The sequence below is a fragment of the Euprymna scolopes genome, chromosome 15 (assembly GCF_053919585.1).
Source record: "Euprymna scolopes isolate OS-2025 chromosome 15, ASM5391958v1, whole genome shotgun sequence".
NCBI lineage: Eukaryota > Metazoa > Mollusca > Cephalopoda > Sepiida > Sepiolidae > Euprymna > Euprymna scolopes.
The window spans coordinates 13,316,980-13,337,083 of record NC_136496.1 but is presented as its reverse complement, the minus strand read 5'-3'; the positions used below and the strand labels follow the sequence as shown (position 1 = coordinate 13,337,083).

Genomic DNA, 20,104 nt, shown 5'->3' with positions numbered 1-20,104 from the left:
TAAATATGCATAACTTTTCACGTTTTTTCTCTGTTTTTATGAGTTTTTTCTATTATCGAATTCACAGTTTGTTTTTTGTTTTTTTTTCTTTTTATTTGTTTTTATATTCCTTTTTATTTGTTTTCTTTTTTTTATTCTCAAAATGAAACAAAAAACCTTCATTTGTTTTCGGGGTGTTTTATTTTTTTCATTTTTGGGTTTATTTTTATTTTATATATATATATATATATATATATATATATATATATATATATATATATATATATTTCTAACGATGATAAGTGACATAACTGCAATCAAATATTGCAGTAATTAATGAAAGAAATAATAAATGATAAAATGCATGGAAAAAGTTCTGTTTTCGTTTCATTTCCTTAGGATAGGATTCCACGTTTTCGTTCTTAAATTTCTACTTAATAAAACTTTGGGACAAACTATTTTTAGTCGCAGAGGCTGGTAAGTAACCAGTCAACATTACCACAGCTTCAATGGCTAAATGGATGGTTCTTTCTATTTTTTTTTTCTCACCTGTGGGCAACAGCAACAACAACCGTACTTTACTTTCTTTTTTTTTTCGAGATGTTGCTAGTAAAAAGACCCTGCCATAACAAACTTATGGCATATACATTGATTTGCCAGTCAAAAAGGTAATACGGGTCCAAACGCTTTATTAATCAAACACTTCTTACAAAAATTTCAAAAGGAGATCCGCATTCCTAGCAAATCAAGTCACCTAACTGGAAACAGAAGGGGAATTTAAAAACTAAAATTAGGATGAAAGAGCGGGCATAATCAGAAAAATTTGGACAATTATATTTATAGTGATGATAAGAACAAAGTGATCAGATACCAGATTCGCTTTATCAAATATTCTGAATCTCTTCGTCTTCACATGAGAAAGGAATTATGTTCTGTTGATCTGCATCAATATTACCAATTTCTTATCTGGAATTCTTTACAATTCAAAACTTCTTTGAGAAGATTGTTGCTACCACTTTTGCTTTAGACAATAAGATTTAATATTCTTTTTTTTTTTGGTTTTCTTTAACGGCATATCAACCCTTTGTGGGATATTTAATGCCGAATCCAGTTATTTTGGGAATAGTATTCAATGTTGTATCCAGTTATTTTATGAGATTTTTATTCTTCAAGCTCCTTGTATTTTCAATCGTTAGTTTGTAGCTTTTTGTTTGGTTGTTTTATAGTGGATTTTGTCATTTTTGTTCTGTTTTGCAGAATATGATTGGGTTTTGCAATGGGAGGGGGAAAAGGGTTACAGTATTATTGATCGGTGCATTTTAAGTTTGAAAACCAGTCAGTAAGTGGGGGAGATAGAAAGAGAAGGCAAAAATAGGAGGATGGTAAAGTGAGAAAAGGCAGACTGGGTAATTTTCTTTTCTCTTCAATACTTATTTCCTTTGCTATTCTTTTTTGTATCACTTTTCTACCATAGGAATAGTTCTCTCAACACAATAATATTCTAACAAGGATGCATTCATCACCTAACAAAAAGAAAAAAAAAATATGAACTCATGTCTGCTTAATTAGAAAAGTGAATGTTCACACCAATATAAAATAGTAATGATAAAAATCGATTAGTCTTATCAGTAGGAGGAAGACGTTCTCCAGGCATCTGGTCCACACATGTAGTCGGGTCTCTTCCTGAGATGTTGTTAAGGGTTTGACAAGGCTGGGAAAACTTCTTGATTTCAGTTGCTAGTTCATGTCCATGAAAGAGATGGCGATCATCACCGATAGATTTTGTGATTTCTACTCAGTTGGCAACTTTCCGTCTTACATCTGAAGGGCCCATGCCAGTGAAGAGGTACAAATTCTTCAAGTTGGTAGGCTTCAGACAGCTAGTGATCAAGCGGCAGGTGATGAATGAGGATCAAGGTAGAGGCATTCATGTTGCGATCCCTATTAAGTGATATTTACCAATCTCCTGTATATTATGACTGTTGCAATATTTTTGGCATAATAAGAGATGGTATGACCACAAAGATTTGGACAATTATATTTATGACCAGGGGTGATAAGAACAAGCCAATTAGATACCAGAATCGTTTTATAAAACCTACTGAACCTCTTTGAATTTTTCTGTCATAACATTTTGTTTTGACACAAGAAGTAACCTTGCTCTGCTGATCCTGACTACCAATTTCTTACCAGAAATTCTTTACAATTCAAACCTTCTCAAATTGGATTAATGCTGCGAGTTTTTGCTTGGGACAACTACATTTATTCTTTGCAATTGGATTTTTTTTTTTTTTTTCTCTAAGATACTTATTTCTTTTGCCATCCTTTTGTCATTTTCTTTTACACGACTGTCCGCCACAACAAAGTATGTAAATCCCTTCATTGAAAATCTTTGAAGAGATGCAGCTTGGCAGATCATCAAACATCTGGGAACATGACCCATCACCAATAACATCAAACGGAAAAAGTGAAAGTATTCTATAACAAAGACATACAGGTGGGTAGATAAATAAAAGACAAGCCCATTAAACCATTGTAATATGCAACAAGCCTGAAAGAACTGCATTCATTATCAATGTCACAGTCCCAAATGATGATGGCTTTAATATTGCTTAATGGGAAAAGATAACAAAATATCAGGACCTCAAGAATGATTTCAGAATCAACATTATACCAGTTGTGATAGGAGCAACTGGCTTAATGAAAACAAATCTAAAGAAATGCTTGGAAACAATCCCTGGAAGAGTAAGATGATACGAAATACAGATAGCAGTCATAAAAGGGAACAGTATCTATCCTCAAAAGAGTCCTCGGATGTAAATTCAAATCCTGATGAAATCAAGTGTTACTTCCAGAATGGAACCTTTTGATTTCTTAAAACCAAAGTAAAATAAAAAACATTCCAAAACATCAATTTCTAACTGAAATTAAATTTAAGAACGCCATGTAAAAAATTAATATAAAATTAGATCAACCAGGTTTCATAAGCAGATATATGACTCAATGAAAGTATCTTGTCAAGAGCAAAGGTTACAACAATTATATTTACACATAATAAGAGTCTCTCTTCTGATTTAAGTTTATTTATAGCATTTTGAACTTTGATCTTACTGCGAAGAATTTATTCAGATCCTCTTCATTGACACAAAAAAACTAGAAAAAAATCTTATGTTTTTGATTCATCAGACGACTGTTCTCATCTTGAGTGTGATTTTCATAACATTTCGGTCGATGTAATCTCCGACTTTCTTCAGGTGAATCTTGTCGAACTCGGGAACGTTTCTATTGAACTCGAAAATTTGGATAGAATTTCAAACAGAACCTTTTATTTACTTCACGGTAAAGCATGCTCTTGTTCCATCAGCCATGACTGAATAGAGGTCTTTAGTAATTCGCAATTGTATTTTTTCTTCGCCCACATTGAGAATTGGACCTTCAAGAGAATATCAATTTTACAATTGATTTTTCCACGTACTCTAACCACTGCGCCATGGGTCCTTGCATTGAAATTTCTGAGTTTGACAAAATACACCTGAAATGAGTTAAGGAGATGGATAGACATTGGAGTAACATTTGCCTTAGTTTATTTCTACATTATTGGCTGTGTCTTGTTTGCATGGCTTCCACCAAAAAGACTGATCTGAAAATTTTTGTTTTCTCTTTGATCGAAAATGACGCCATTCTTTATTGTTCCATTTTGTTTTGTCTATTGCGTGACCTGTTGCCCCCTTCCTCAACTTTACATCACCCGTCTTTTATTAAATCCAGGGAACGATTCAGTTTTACAGATATGAGTTATCATGCACTCAATGTGGCCCCCGCCAAAGTTCAAACTAGCTAACTTTATTGCTACTGGCAGTCCATAATATGTAAAGGTAATATGTTGTAGCTCTAATACATAATGAGATGGACAGTCTACGATTAACCAGTGCAACGAAGCAACTATCAAGAGAGAATAATACCAGCAACAAGAAATCTGAAAAATCTAAAGAGAAGAGTGCAGAATGCACTCAGGAGAGAGAGAGAGAGAGAGAGAGAGAGAGAGAGAGAGATTGAAGTAACATTCTACATTACATTATGGTGTTCCGTCTGCACATTTCCACGGAGAGAATAATCTGAAAACCTCAGTATTTTTTTCTCCGCTCAAAAATGTGACATCATTCTTTCATTGTATCTCTGGTTTGCTTACAGTATTTAACCTGTTGCTTCCTGTTTCAACTGTACTTTTCTGTTTAAACACTTTTTCTTGATTTGATGAATTTCATGCTTTCATTGAAACTTGTCGTCTGAACTTTCAACATGAAATATCAATGTGAAATATTGGTGACCCCCCCCCCCACTAATTCCTTATACCGTTTATTTCTCGAAAGCCATGAAATGTCAATGAACTTTGGGAGATCTTGAGCGTGGCTCTACACTCCATAATGAACTGCATGTTGCCCCACAGCCTATGATGAGCCTCGATCAAGTGGTCGAGGAGAAGGTCAGGAAAGGCACCATTGACTGCAGAGTTCCATACAAGTCCTTCTGTCAAGATTTGACTCAGAAAAGCTAGCCTCTCAGCATTTCCATGACACCTCAAGTCAGGCGGTCCCAAGCCTCTCTCACATGGACGTTGAACACAAACCTATCTGCAAATCCAATGCCTCCCCTTGTCCCAAAGAAACAAGGACTGGAGGATGTTTATACAATTTGCAGGCAGAGAAAGTACAGTCAGTCGGTAGAGGATGAGAGAAAAGACGTAAGTAGCACATGCCTCCACTCTACCTTTCAAAGAAAGTTTCCTTCAAACCCACGAGTTGACCGTGGCGACGCACCAACCAGGAGATGACAAGATTTTTACTGCTTTTCATTTACTTGTACCACTGCCATTGGTGTGTGGTACAATACCGCAATCCATTTGCAGAAAAGCCCGGTTTAAATTTGGCGGTTTCTAAAACATGCCATGAAGTGATGGTCGACCCTATCAAAAGTTTTGACTGATCCAATTTAGATCGTACGGATCAGGTGCAAGTTGTTTTAAATCAATCTCCCCTTCATGGCATAATTCTGCTTGAGTTAATTCAAGTCACCAATAACCTGCAGCTGATTCGATAGGACCATGGCCAAAATATTTAGTTCTGTGTTTAGCAGAGTTATGGGCCTGTAGTCATCTAGCTCTTCCTTGCCATGCCCATCCTTCTTTCTCAGCAATATGATCACTCCCTTGATGACTTGACCTGGGATGGAACCTGCATCAAACCAATGGTTGAACATATCCACCAGAAGCGGTCTAAACATGGGCGACAGCCTAAAATACAGTCTATAGGGCAGACCATCAAGTCCTGGTAATTTGTTGCAACCAGCCCACTTCAGCACAGTAGAACCTTCCATTCTGTCACACTGCCGTTGCAACCAGCCACTTTCTCTTCTTGCTAAAAACAGGGACACATGGCTAGGGAGTGTCTAAAAAGCTTGTCACTGCCCAGCAGAACAAGCTTCCCCGACGCCAGTCACAAAGAAAGCTGCAGACGCTTCTCCGAAGTTGGCAACAACATCTGCCCTGAGAATAAAACGCTGGGGAGAGACCAAGGAGGAGTGAAGTACAATGGCAAGTCGCAAACGGAAAAACATAACCACTTCTACCGTTGCCCCATTACCCGCTCAGCAGCAGCAATAACAGATGCAGCCACAACAACAGAAGCAACAAATCACATAAATTGATTATATAGTCTTATTTTTCTTAAAAAAAAAAAAAAAAAAAAAAATTAATTATTTTTAAGTGGATTTGACTTTTTCCAATGAAACATGACTTTATCATGTTAAGAATGGCTTTCTAAAATCTTTATTTGGAGTTAACTCCCTGATTTCCTCAGACTGTTTTCCAGATAGTGTCGTGAAATTGTCCCACATAGTTTAGCAAGTTTTTTTTTTTTTTTTTTAGATCTATATAAATAAAACATGTCTGCGTGTGTGTGTGTAAATATTTAACCAATAAACTCTTAAAGTACTGGTCACATAGCATCGAAATTAAAAGAAAATAGTAGTCATGCACCAAGGATGGTTTATAATGAATAAAATCTGTTTGGATCGATGAATAACGCGGACAGAAATACGTCAGCAAGGTTGGAATGCGAATTATTCATTTCAACTTGCTTTCTGCGCATGCTCAAATTTAATTCATTTCTTCAAGCTGTTTTTTTTTTTTTTTTTTTTTTTTTTTTTTTACATAAAAGTCACCAATTATCAAGGCCCAGAAGCCATTCGAGGATAAGGGGGTTAATGAGTGTACAGTAGTCAATGGGACAATATCATAGTAACTGTTAGTAGTGCAAATTTGGTAAATTGGATTACTTAAGGGGAACGCCTGATCAAGAATTTGTTTACATTGAACTTGAAGACAACCACATTGTAGTCAACTGGAAAGCAGGAAAACGGAACAGAGTTCAACAGGTGTGCAGTTCTAAGAAAGAAGCCCTGTTCATGGAATCTACGGCTTAGATTTAGACACAGATAAAGAGTTAGGGAAATTATTGATAGTGGTTTCAGCTAGAGGAGTGTCTTTCATGAAAGTTTGGTAAGGGGGGGGGTATAAATTGGAGCTCAGACGTTTAATATTAAATCTTTCTTACCTATCTTTCGATAGTGACATCGGTAGGAAACGTAGCTGGAGTGCTAAATGTTTTGGTTCTAGCTGATGGCACCCAAGTACTTTTTTTAAAAACTTTTTAAAATCAATATTATATATTAGGTACAATATAATATTCAATAGAGAATTGGCTCTGTAATAATACTAAATCTGCATAAATAGGTGCTTATTGAGATGGAGTCGGCAGATTGATTTTTTTTAATCTGTCATTTAAAGCAAAAAACAGTATTACATACTTAATTGTCATGTCGAAATTAGTAATATATCAAAACATTATGAAAATTCATCGAGTAACTGCTATTGTGCTTTTAGTAAAATGAAGTCTATCGATATAGGTTAAATTAAATTCGACATTAAAATGTAATGTACAATGTGTGTTGCAAGTTATGTTCCCTTTTTGTGAATTCTTTACCATCTACTTTAAAACATCCAAGAAAAATGCAATTTTACCCAATTTTCCTTAAAATTACTTTTAACTATAAATAATTTTTTACTCGATGTATTTTAGTAATTTTTGGATATAATACTATTTTCGATATGACAATTGGGTATATGATATTGTTATTTTTTTTTTTTGCTTAAAAACTATTAAAAAGGGGAAAAAAAAAAAAAAAAAAAAACAACAACAATCTGTCGACTCTAAAATATAATTAAGCGTATTTTACGACCCGGGAATAACCCCTCCTCTAGTTTAGAAATAAAACTACTTGGTCAATTTACCTAATTTTGGGTATACAATATTTTCTTTCTGTCACGGGTACATACATCGTTCAAATTTTTTTTTTTTTTCCAGGTAGGCGGGGAGTGCTGGTGCTGGACAAGCACAAAAAGCTTGAAAGAGAATATTACTGAATATTATTCTTTTTACGAACTGACAAACGATCGCTTAACAAAAGTTAATGCGATTTAAGTTTGTATCAAAATAAATTACGTATTGATTCGCGAATTTAAATCCTTTTTGGGTTTGTATTACTGTACACATAGTCGATTCGAAAAAGTTGTCAAAAAACAAATATATAACAAATAAATGTTATCAAAGGCAAGATAAGTTACTTTTCTACCTAACTGGATATGTTTTCAGTGTTTTTATTTAATGTAACATGTTTATTCAGCTCGAAAAACATACTGTGTCTACCGATGTATTGGAAAATTCAAAATGGCGCCCGACTCTCTCTTTAACACGGTAAGTTTGGGAAAAGGTGTTATAATTATAAAACTAGACAAAATACTGTTAGAAACTCACTCAATATATATTACCGTGACATAGGTTGACATATATTCGGTGTTTTTTTTTTTAAAGTATTTTGTCTAGTTTATTATTTATAACACCTTTTCCCGAACTTACCGTGTTAAAGAGAGAGTAGGGCGCCATTTTGAATTTTCCAATACATACATCGGTAAACAATGTTTTTCGAGCTGAATAAACATGTTACATCGAAAAATATATCCAGTTAGGTAGAAAAGTAACTTATCTTGCTTTTGATAACATTTATTTGTTATATATTTGTTTTTTGACAACTTTTTCGAATCTATGTGTACAGCAATACAACTCCCCCCTTTTTTTTAAAACTTTAACGTAAGTGCAAATTGTCATGACACATTTTTCCACGTTTTCATTTCAAATGGTTTAAAGACTGGCAAATCAACTGATCAGGTTTTTAAAAGGCTTACCATACTTTAAATGCCACGAGTTAATCTTTTTTGTGTGTGTGTGTGGGGGGGGGGTAATGGTAAATTTTCAGATTAGGTCCAGGTCCACCTCCACAATTTTCTTTTAAATGACTTTTCGGCCATGCTGAATACGAAAATCGCCTTGAAATTTTGCAGAAATAATTAGTTATCAAGATATAAAAAGTTGTATTATGCATTGTATTCTTTGGCGGCCATCTTTGTTACGCGCGTAGATTTGTTTATGGACCGCGCGCACGCGCGTAAAAACGATGGCCGCCAAAGAATACAATGCATAATACAACTTTTTATATCTCGATAACTACTTATTTCTGCAAAATTTCAATGCGATTTCCGTATTCAGCATAGTAGAACACTTATAAAAGTCGCCATTTAAAAGAAAATTGCGGAGGTGGACCTAATCAAAAAAAAAAAAAAAATACCGGTCTAATTTTTTTTCATACCATTCCCCCCCCCACCGGCGCCACCGCTACCAACAGAAAAATAGGGCAAATTTTTACTTACTTTCCACCTTAACAATCACCTTTAAAATGAAGACATTTAAAAGTTTTCAGGTATGCTGAAAACGAATATCGCATTTAATTTTCTCGCAAACAAGCAGTTTTTCGGATATTAAGCGATGTAATTCCTTACGTTAATACTGGTGGCCATTTTTGTACGCACAAGCGCGCATATTTCTGACTGCATATCCGAAAACCTATAAAAGTCGTCATTTTGGAAGTGATTATTAGGGTGAAAAGTAAGTAAAAAATTACCCAAATATCAAATAATTTTTTTTTGTTTTTGTTTTTTTAGCGGGGGTAGTGGGGGGGCTTTCTACTTCTTTTAGGTGATAACGCGTTTTACAACCTTGCCATTCGGACTTAGGGTTAGTGGTAAAAGAAATTTGGGGTTTGTATTACTGTACAGTGTACACACAGATTCGAAAAAGTGGTTAAAAAAACAAATATATAACAAATAAATGTTATCAAAGGCAAGATAAGTTACTTTTCTACCTAACTGGGTATATTTTTCGTGTTTTTATTCAATGTAACATGTTTATTCAGTTCGAAAAGCATACAGTGTTTACCGATGTATTGGAAAATTCAAAATGGCGCCCGAGTCTCTCTTTAACATGGTAAGTTCAGGAAAAAATGTTATAAATAATAAACGAGACAAAATACTGTTAGAAATTCGCTCAATATATGTTACCGTGATATAAGTTGACATATATTCGGTGTTTTTTTTAAATAGTATTTTGTCTAGTTTATTATTTATAACACCTTTTCCCAAACTTACCATGTTAAAGAGAGTGTCGGCGCCATTTTGAATTTTCCAATACATTGGTAAACACTGCATGTTTTTCGAGCTGAATAAACATGTTACATTGAATAAAAACACAAAAAATGTATCCAGTTTGGTAGAAAAGTAACTTATCTTGCCTTTGATAATATTTATTTGTTATATATTTGTTTTTTTGGACAACTTTTTCGAATCTATGTGTACAGTAATACAAAGCCGAAATTTGATTAACTCTCTTAATTAAATGTTTACAAACTAGCGAAATGAAAAATTTCGAAAAAAAAAAAAAAAAAAAAAAAAAGACAAAGTTTTTTGTTTTGTTGATAAATAGCGTTTGTTAATTTTCGATTACGGCACTTCTGCAGTTTACGAACCATACTATTTTTAGATAGGATTTTCAAGTTAAATTCGATTTTTTTTTGTTTCATGGTATCTTTTGTTTATTAAAATGTTAGATGAAAGCACAGAATAATAAACAAAGCCCCCCCTCTGAGAGGGCCTCTCCATGTTAAGAATGGGTTTCTGAATAATAACGTTATTATTTCAGTAAAGTCTGTAAATTGCAGACGTAACTCGATTTCAAAACTGGAAACTGACATCAAGTAATTGTTAATAATTGAATCAATATCTGCCGTATTGATTAGACATTCGTACCGGCAGTTTCTTGGTTAATATGTAAAACAACCCAATGGAATTGAATACCACCCATGTCCTAGCGACTACATAATAAAAATAATGATAAAATATAATTCGTTTTTATCATAAGATATCTGTGTATTGCTTCGGGTAGTATATATATAAATATATAAAATCGACATACCCCAAAATATTAAAATACAAAAATCTTAACTAGTTTTGTTGATTAGTCCAGACCGGGGTTTGCCATTCAGAATAAATATAAGTAGAGTTCATGTTAAATACACACCATCAGGTATAAACAAATAAACAAATGATTATAGAATAATAATAAATATTATTTGTAAATAATAATAATAAAGAATCATTATTATTGTGACTTACCCGAGGGTGATTGGCAACAAGGCAATGTTCACAAACGTTTACTCTGTGTTCAAAGCAAAAAAGGTTTGTCACTTTCTTCTTGGGACATTTACAAAGCCCCATGGTTTATCGTGAATCAATTAATCCTGTTAAACAATAAAGATATGAATAAATAAAAAAAAAATCAAGAGAAAAATAAATGACGACGACGCCTTAACGAAAGAAAGTTGTGTTGTCTTGTCAAAACTCAAAAAACACGTCATACACGTCTCGTTCAATTCTCGTTTATTTCTCGCCGAACGAGATTTGAACTTCCGGCCACATGGCAGTCTTCTTGTCATAATGTGTAAACGTTTCCTTTTAGTAAATCTAACATACCAGCCCTCGAGTTTATGAGTGAAATATAAATTTGGTGATCTTTTAAACTAACGCATTTCTGGTGAAAACATTATTATGTACTTACGTGTTATGACGAAATTAGTATGAATTACAAAAAATAAGTCAGTAGATGTCTGTGCTAAAAAAACAAAACAAAACAAAAAAACAGCAATAACAATTATTATGCCCCTTGTTTTTTTTTTATACTGAATTGGGTGCACAACTCTTCTACATTAAAACATGATAAAACTTGATAATTCGATAAATTCTATTTTTACTTGTAATTATTTTTCTACTAAATCATTTTTCGTAATTTTTTTGACTTACTATTAATTTCACCATGACACGTAAGTACGTAATAATGTTTTTAATGCGCTGGTTTAAAAGATGACTAATATAAACAAGCACGACATGTCTGAATGAAAAATGGTTCTCTTCGGTGATGCAGGCTGTCCTCCCAGGCATTACTTTCTCCTTTGAGAGAATTTTCATTTCATACTAGCCCTATGTGAACTTTGGCACATTTCGATTCTACAGTCTGGTTTACTAAGAGGCTCACCCTTTTTGCTTGAGGCCATCCCAAGCATTATTTCCTCAGTCAGAAGACACAGTTATTTGCTGGTTGCTTGATACACCTCTACCGAGGAATACTGACGAGTTCATTCTCGGCTACTTTGTATGAGTTATCTACTTCCTTCCCGCTGCAGAAAGATGTGACAAGGTCAAGAAGGTGGGGCAAAAAGTGATTGCCAACGCCCCTAACAGAGAAGCACTCTGGTAATTTAAAAATTGCCTGGACAGCCCCATCAGCATTCTCCAGTAGAGGCGCCTCAGGCAGTAAGCAATAAACTTACTCTACCCGAAAAACGAGGCAATGACCTGGGAAGATGGACCTCCTAGGACTACTCAGAATCACATTTCAGCCTGATGGATGCAGTGTCATCCTCATACTCACAAATAACCAAGACTTTGCTCGACTGTGTCCAGGATATATCCTCAACTTGTATCGATATAATCTACTTAGGATGTGCATGTGCACGGTAATAGTTGTAATATAGTGGGGTTGTATATATAAACGTTCGTGTGTTTATGTGTCTATTGAATGTATATAACGTGTATCTATTTATGAGTGCACCTATTGATTGTTTAGTATTCTCGTGTTTGTATGTGCCCATATATTAACAGATACAGTACAACAACGGACATATAACATTTACAACAAAAAAGGATGGATAACAGTTCCCTGGGTCAATTGGGGAAACACACCTGGGCTATCTTTGGTCTTGTTTAACGGAAAGATGCACAGAAGATTCGTCTCAAGTAACCAGCAAGTCTGTGGTGTGTCTTTTCAGCAACTTTATTCCAAATGTTTCCCTATTGGAAAGTTACATGCTAGTCCTATGTTCGTTACATTTGATGGGCGTTGGACCCCTCGCTTTCCCTGGTGCTTTGAGCCATTACGACAGGTTGGCTCGATATAATAATTTCCCCCACTCTTTATCTGTGCCTAAACCTAATTGTAGATTCCATGAACAAAGTTTATTTCTTAGAACTGCACATCTGTGGAACTCTCTTCCTTTTGCCTGCTTTCCGGCTAACTATAATATGGTCGTCATCAAGTCCAATGTAAACAAGTTCTTGATGAGCTGTTCTCCTTAAGTAATTCAATTTACCAAATTTCCTCTACTAACAATTATTACGACATTGTCCAATTGACCACTATACGCTTACTAACCCTTATCCTCGAGTGGTCTCTGGGCCTTGATAAGTGGTGACTCCTTTTTAAAAAAAAACAACTTTATTCCAGATGTTTCTCTACTTAAAAGTTACATGCTAGTCCTACATTCGTTACATTTGATAGGCGTTGGACCCTTCGCTCCCCCTGGTGCTTTGAACCATTATGACAGCTTGGCTCAACTCTATCTGTCTTCTTCAAGCTCTAACCACTGACTGACTAAAACTTTATGTATACAAAATACATCTTCATTCTAATGACGTCATCAATACATATCAATCATAACCATCGGTTGATATCTGTAACATATACTTGTTTATCTGCTAACATTTTTGTTTGTGTTAGTTATGAAAACTAACATTCCTTTTCATTTATAACGTAAATATTTTTATCCTTGATACATTATTTCTAACATTCTGTTTTACAAAATCAATAATGATCATGATAATGGCACAAAATAAATTTAAAAAAATGGCACAATGCAGAGTTCAAAAAGACTTTGTAGCCTAGTGGGAAATGTCCTTTTCTCTTCTCTGCAACCTCTTTCCCACTGACGAGCTTGTCTCTGCTTTGTTGATATTTTCATGGCAAGTGCTTGTCTAAGCTCCAATCTATGATCCCCCCTCACCAAACTTTCATGAAAAACACTCATCTAGTTGAAACCACTGTCAATAATTTCCCCCACTCTTTATCTGTGCCTAAACCTAAATGTAAATTCCATGAACAAAGCTTCTTTTTTAGAACTGCATGACCATTAGCTGATATCTGTAAAGTATACTAGTAAACTGTTTTTGACTCCTAGTTAGGAGGTATGAGACAAATGAATTTGCCAATCGTTTTTATAACCTCCGGCTGTGCTAACCAACCAATGAAAACCTTCCAAAGTTACTGTAAAAATTGTTGAATTTTGGATTCAATCAGTTCGCCGTTAACTACGTCACGAACCGCATTTGATTCTTGGCCGCCATCTTGGTTACTGCCAATTACACTCAGAATCTGATCTGAACTACGCCGCCATCTTTGTTCAAGATAATGTCTCAAAACTTAACAACCTAGTTAACGCTCCTGTTTGTGTTAGCTATGAAAACTAACATTCCTGTTCATTTATGATATAAATATTTTTATCCTTGATACATTATTTTTAACATTCTGTTTTACAAAATCAATAACAATCATAATAATCGTTCAACCCATAATGGCACAATATAAATTTAAAAAAATGGCACAATGCAAGTACAATGAAAGGGCCAAACATAATAAATATTTGTCTTATCCTGTGTAGGAAATGAATTTATTTGTCAGTGATTTAATGATTGAGCAGAGCACACAACTAAAAATTTGTGTTATTATATGTTACTAGTTTCTGGCTTGTATAAGACACTATTCAAGTCTCCATAAAAAAAGTTTTTCTCATGGAGGTTAATTTAGGTCATTTTTTAAAGTAAGGTTATATGGCTTGTCATACCACTTTTTTGGGTCAAAATTTAATGGGGAATTAAAAAAATCTATCAGAAATACAAAATCTCGCCTAGTTTTAGAGATATTTAGCAGGCTCAAGGTGTGTAAGATCGCTTAATTGAAAATTAGTATTTTGACCGGTTTCCCAACCATAAACCATATTCGTTGTACTGTTTTTTTTTTTTTACCAGGAACCTAAAATTGAAATTGAAAATAAGATACTTTTTTAAAGAGGCTGGAAAATTGTACTGATTATTAAATTCAGAAATAACATGTACGATCATATAGATGGCAAACAAAATAAATCACTTTACAAAAAAAACCGATAATCAAGCAGTGTATGACAATCTCATCCCTAAGGCAATGTTATACTGTTGCATGATATGCTTCGAATTTTGTAAGCCAGTGCAGCATCAATTAAGTTTTCACTGAGTTCCTGGATATGATGACCAGGTTTCTGGTTGTAGTCATCCTTGCCAACTCAATTCACAATCAGTTTATTTCTCTACCCAGAGAAGTAGTGTTGTAAATGCCACTTAATTGATCCCATTGAACTGCATATTTGAGTGTGAACAACCATCAAAATGGCTTTTTGATAATGTTGTACCACAACAACAACATGACATAAAGGAAGCAACACTTCAAATCTTGTGTTCAATGTCGTAAAAAAATATAACGTCATTATCGTAACAAATGTAGAATATGTCTAAGTAGTATATATTGGGGTAATTTCCCAGTGCTTCGATTTTGTGATTGTGCACTTTGGGTACATTGTTTGGGACATAATTCATGGGTTTTACAGCATTTTCCTAGCATACAGACCATAAAAAGTGCATTTTTTCAGAAAATTTGAAAATTTGACCTGGATCATAAATTAATGTGTCGTCTGAATTTTAATACTAACAAAAAAATTTGGCTCATACATATTGTCATAAATACACATTGTCATGAATACATTTTGTCATAAATACATATTGTCATAAATACATATTGTCATAAATACATATTGTCATGACTACATATTGTCATAAATACATATTGTCATAAATACATATTGTCATGAATACATATTGTCATGAATACATATTGTCATAAATACATATTGTTGTAAATACATATTGTCATGAATACATATTGTCATGAATACATATTGTCATAAATACATATTGTCATGAATACATATTGTCATAAATACATATTGCCATAAATACATATTGTCATTAATACATATTGTCATAAATACATATTGTCATAAATACATATTGTCATAAATACATATTGTCATAAATACCAGTAAGTAATTTTTCTATGAGTTGGATTTTTTATATGAACTTATTTATGTAGAGGTGGAATCGAACCCAAGACGCCCAGTTACAAGACCAGAGTGGTCTTGGCGTCACACCCCCATAGAAGTAGACTCACCTGCTTGCATGAGAAGTGAGAGTGGGCTGCTTAAACAAGACATTCATGGCAACCGGTGTGTTTTCAAATATACGTTGTCTTGCCGACACTTTACATGGCGCCGCCGATATAGGAAACCTTCTATAACAACATTGGAATATGGGCTAACAAACACAGCAGACATTATTTCAACAGATCCTCGAGCTACAGCAAGAGAACATCGCCCTGTGAAGAGACGAAGGACAGCCCAGCAAGCCACTTACAAAGAAACCCGACAGACCTACCACAGAACCCAACTCAAGTGATGGTGACTGGGTGATATTCATTGACTGCTGGAATAGATACAAGGAGATGTGTGGGTTGACGGAGCCAACAGCATTAAGAAACGAGCTGAGAATGGCCTGTTCCCCAGAAGTAAACTAGTTGTTGTCTGACATAGTAGCAGCAGAAATACTGAACTCTGTTACAGAAGAACAGCTGTTAAAATGCATGAAGCTCGTAGCCATCAGAAGCCTACACAAAGAAGTGTACTGGCAAGAATTCCACTCCATAAAACAGAAGGAGGGGGAATCGGTTACAGACTTTGTGGCGCAACTTCGATCAGTCGCAAGATTCTGCAACTTTTCAGTGACTTGTCCGAACGGGATAGGATGCGGTCGGAAAGTCAGCTACTCCAACGATATGGTAACAGGACAAATGGTGGCAGGGCTGGCAAACCTGGAGCATCAAAGCAAGGTGCTGTCGGAGGCTGTGGCACTTACAACACTGGAAGAACAGGCTTGTCAGAAATCACGTACAAGTCTATCCCCCATCTCTATAGTAGTGTATACCCTACTACAACGAGCATACAGAGTTCGAGCTGCAGGCAGCGGCCCCAGAAGAACCCGACCGTATCAACCCCGAGAGACACTGAACCCTGTAAATGGTGTGGGAAGAGCTCACACGCTCACAGCTCAAATGGACGAGGGGGCTGCCCGGCAGCAAAGATGACTTGTCACATTTGCGGCTTGACCAGACATTTAAAAAGGGTCTGCCGAAAACTGAAGCAGGGACCCAGCAATAGATCTACAGCGGGAGTGATCAGAACAGAATCTAGAACTCTCACTACCCAAGGACACAAAAAGGGTTGTAACCGGATGATTTTCCAAAATGGACAAAGAAGAAAGAGGTGAAGCCAACCTGACAAAACCGAAGGCCGTGCCGCACCTTATTTGGAACAAAAATAAGTTCCGAATAGGTACTCCTGATCCAGCACCAACTCTGACGATAGAGATAACTCCGATTCCAGAGGCCCATGCAGAATTCAGGCACATCTTCATAGGACCAGATGGCCTACATACTCATCAGATTGATGTGATTGCAGACACTGGGGCACAGACATGCTCTAGCGGACCAGAAATCTAAAAAATTCTGAAGTATCCAGACAAATATCTAGTACTGACCAGTCACTGAATTCGGGGAATCACAGAAAATCTACTAAACATGAAAGGCGTGATATTTGCTAAAATCAGAGTAGGATCGCGGGAAACACTTCAGATTATATATGTATCAAGAAATACATCAGATTTCTGCCTGTCCGAGTCAGCCCTAAAAGACCTTGGTCTGGTACTGGAGAACTTTCCAGACTCAATTTCACAGCAGAACGTGGCAACTAGCGATGGCAGAAAGGCACCATGTGGGTGCCCACAAAGAATTAATGTCCCACCTAAGCCGGACAATATCCCTTTTGCCTCTAGAGAAGAAAACAGATCCCGATTGAAACGATGGATGAAAGAGCACTTTGAGTCCAATGCATTCAATGTATGCCCACATCAACGGCTGCATTCAATGTATGCCCACATCAACGGCTGCAGGCAATGAAAGGAAAACCCATGGACATCACGTTCATCCCGGGGGGGCCAAACCTTCAGGTGTCCACACCCCTACCCGGTCCCACACTATTGGAAGAAAAGAGTCAAGAATGACCTCAACTGAGACGTGGCATTGGGCATCATAATAAAACCCATACCAGTGGGTACACCTACAACATGGTGCTCCAGAATGGTGGCTGCACGAAAAAAGGATGGGTCACCAAGGTGTACGGTAGACCTACAAAAGCTCAACGCTGCTATCCTATGAGAGACCCATCATACACCGTCTCCTTTAAATCAGGCATCGCTGGTTCCTGTGAAAACTAGAAAAACGGACTTGGAGTCATGGAATGGCTATCATAACCTAACTCTCTTCCCAACAGCAAGAGATGCAACTACCTTCGTCACGAAATGAGGTAGATACCGTTATCTTCGGGCACCACAAGGATTCCAAGCATCAGGAGACACATATACAGGTAGGTTCGACAATATCACTGTAGATATGCCCAGGAAAACAAGATGTATAGACGACACGATACTATGGGACGACTCTATTGAAACATCATTTTGGCATACTATGGAGTACATAAATAACTGCAGCAAAAATGGTATCGTATTCAACCCCCAGAAATTTCACTTCGCAGAAAAAGAGGTTCTTGATAACGGAAAATGGGATAAAACCCACCAAAAAATGACTGAAGCAATACGGAATTTTCTGACACCAAAAAATATAACTGACATAAGATCCTGGTTTGGAAGAGTAAACCAGGTAGCCTACGCTTTTTCTCAGGCTGAAGTAATGGCCCCGTTCCGGGAGCTGCTGAAGACAAAAACTTGAAAGTTCTACTGGGACAGCATACTCGATCGAATCTTCGAAGAGTTGAAAAGAAGGATCACAGAAGAGATTGAGAACGGTGTAAGAACTGAAGAAGTGAACAGACCAACTTGTTTGTCGACAACTTCAGTAGGACAAGCTTGGGATATTTTCTTTTCCAGAAGCACTGCAACTGTGCCACCGAAACTGGACTGAAGTGTGGTGAGGACCACTGGAGATTAATCCTTGCCGGCTTCCGATTTACTAATGATGCAGTCCAGATACACACCAGTTGAAGGAGAGGCATTGCCATTAGTTTACGGACTGGAAGCATGCTGCATGTTCGTTTTGAGATGCCCAGAGCTGTTAGTCACCGTGGACCCTTGGTGAAGATCTTCTCAGACAAAGCTCTGGAGGACATAAAGAACCCAAGACTGTTCAACTACAAAGAACGGTCCTTGATGTACAAATTTCGAATAAAGCATCTCCCTGGCAAACTCAATGCGGCACCAGATGCCCAGTAACATTAAGCCATGGGGAAGCAAATGAAAAGGACATCGCACAAACCATGGATAGTGCCATAAGAGCGTCATTTAACTCCACCTATGAGCAGGACCCCAAATTAAGGGCAATAACATGGGACAGGATTGTGGCTGCAGCTGCTACTGACGAGGAATGCCATATCCTCACCTAATTCATACAAGATGGTTTCCCTAAATCTCGGCATAAACTGCCTGAGACAATTCACAGGTTTTGGCACATGAAAATAATGTTTCTTTTTCTGTTACTCCCTGTTTTTACTTTCAGTGAAATCTTTGTATATAAATATATCTATGAAAAAATGAAACTTTCAATCAATTTGGATAGAGCTTAAGTAGGACAGTTGCAAGTGTAAATGTGGTATTGTGGTGACTGAGATGATTCTAGTTAAGAATAAGGTAGATATTGTTATAATTTTTGACCATGAATGCCCAACGACCCCTTTATTTTCTGACACTTTTGATGGCCTTATGTCTACTTTATTCTGAAATTCAATTTTAAAATTTTCTGCAAATAAATAATTCAAAGTTAAAATGGCTGACTTTTTAAGAAGCAAATGAAATGCATCATGGTGGATTTAATATTATTATTTTTTTTAAATTGGAATTAAAAAAATTTGTTTTATTTAATGCCGTATTTTTTTTTTATTTCAGCAAATAATCGATTAAAAGTAAATAACAATGTGTAAGTCACGTAGGGGCGGGAAACACATGCACAGTAATATGAAGAGTCATCTCAAAATTTAATTAATATATATGGCTTGCAAAAAAATGCCTGGGGAGCTCTGGCGATGCTCCTGGTAGAGGCACTTCGAGGGATTAGCAATAAACACATTTTTTCTCAAAGTGAGAAGGTAAAGCCTGGGAAGGTGGGCCACCTACAATTGCACAGAACCAAAGTCATACTCTAGTCAACAAGGAAAAGGTCATTTCCAAAATGGTTTGTACTCCATAGGCTTTTTTGGTGTCAAGGAAAAATTATTTTCTTTTTTTTTGCTTTTATTTTATTTCTTTTTTATTTCTACTAATGAACTGTTGAAAACCTTGTTGAACGTTGTGAAGACTCAAACAACAAAGGAAAATACATTATTCATTAATCAGTACATTTTATTCAAACTTTTAAGTTTAAGTGAAAATAATAATTTAAAACAATCGTTGACAACTCAATACATTAACATGAACATAAACACACAAACAAAGGCATGCACAAACACACCCACACACAAGCACATACACATACACAAATAGGCACATGCAAACACACACACAAACAAATAAAAATAAAATTACTGCCATCAACCAGCTTGCTATGCCAGTAATAACATACAGCTTTGGTATCATTGACTGGCTACA

The 20,104-nt window shown here is 35.9% G+C and overlaps 1 protein-coding gene across 1 annotated transcript in view; it reads right to left on the bottom strand.

The window, feature by feature from the left end:
* The window catches only part of LOC145293731 (zinc finger protein-like 1 homolog), a 44,627-nt gene extending 33,018 nt beyond the window's left edge, over positions 1-11,609 (bottom strand). The window contains exon 1 of the mRNA XM_080140182.1: positions 10,598-11,609. Within this exon, the coding sequence (XP_079996308.1) occupies positions 10,598-10,699 (102 nt within the window). The 5' untranslated portion in view covers positions 10,700-11,609. The remainder of the gene's footprint in view (positions 1-10,597) is intronic.
* Between the last annotated feature and the right edge of the window lie 8,495 nt (positions 11,610-20,104).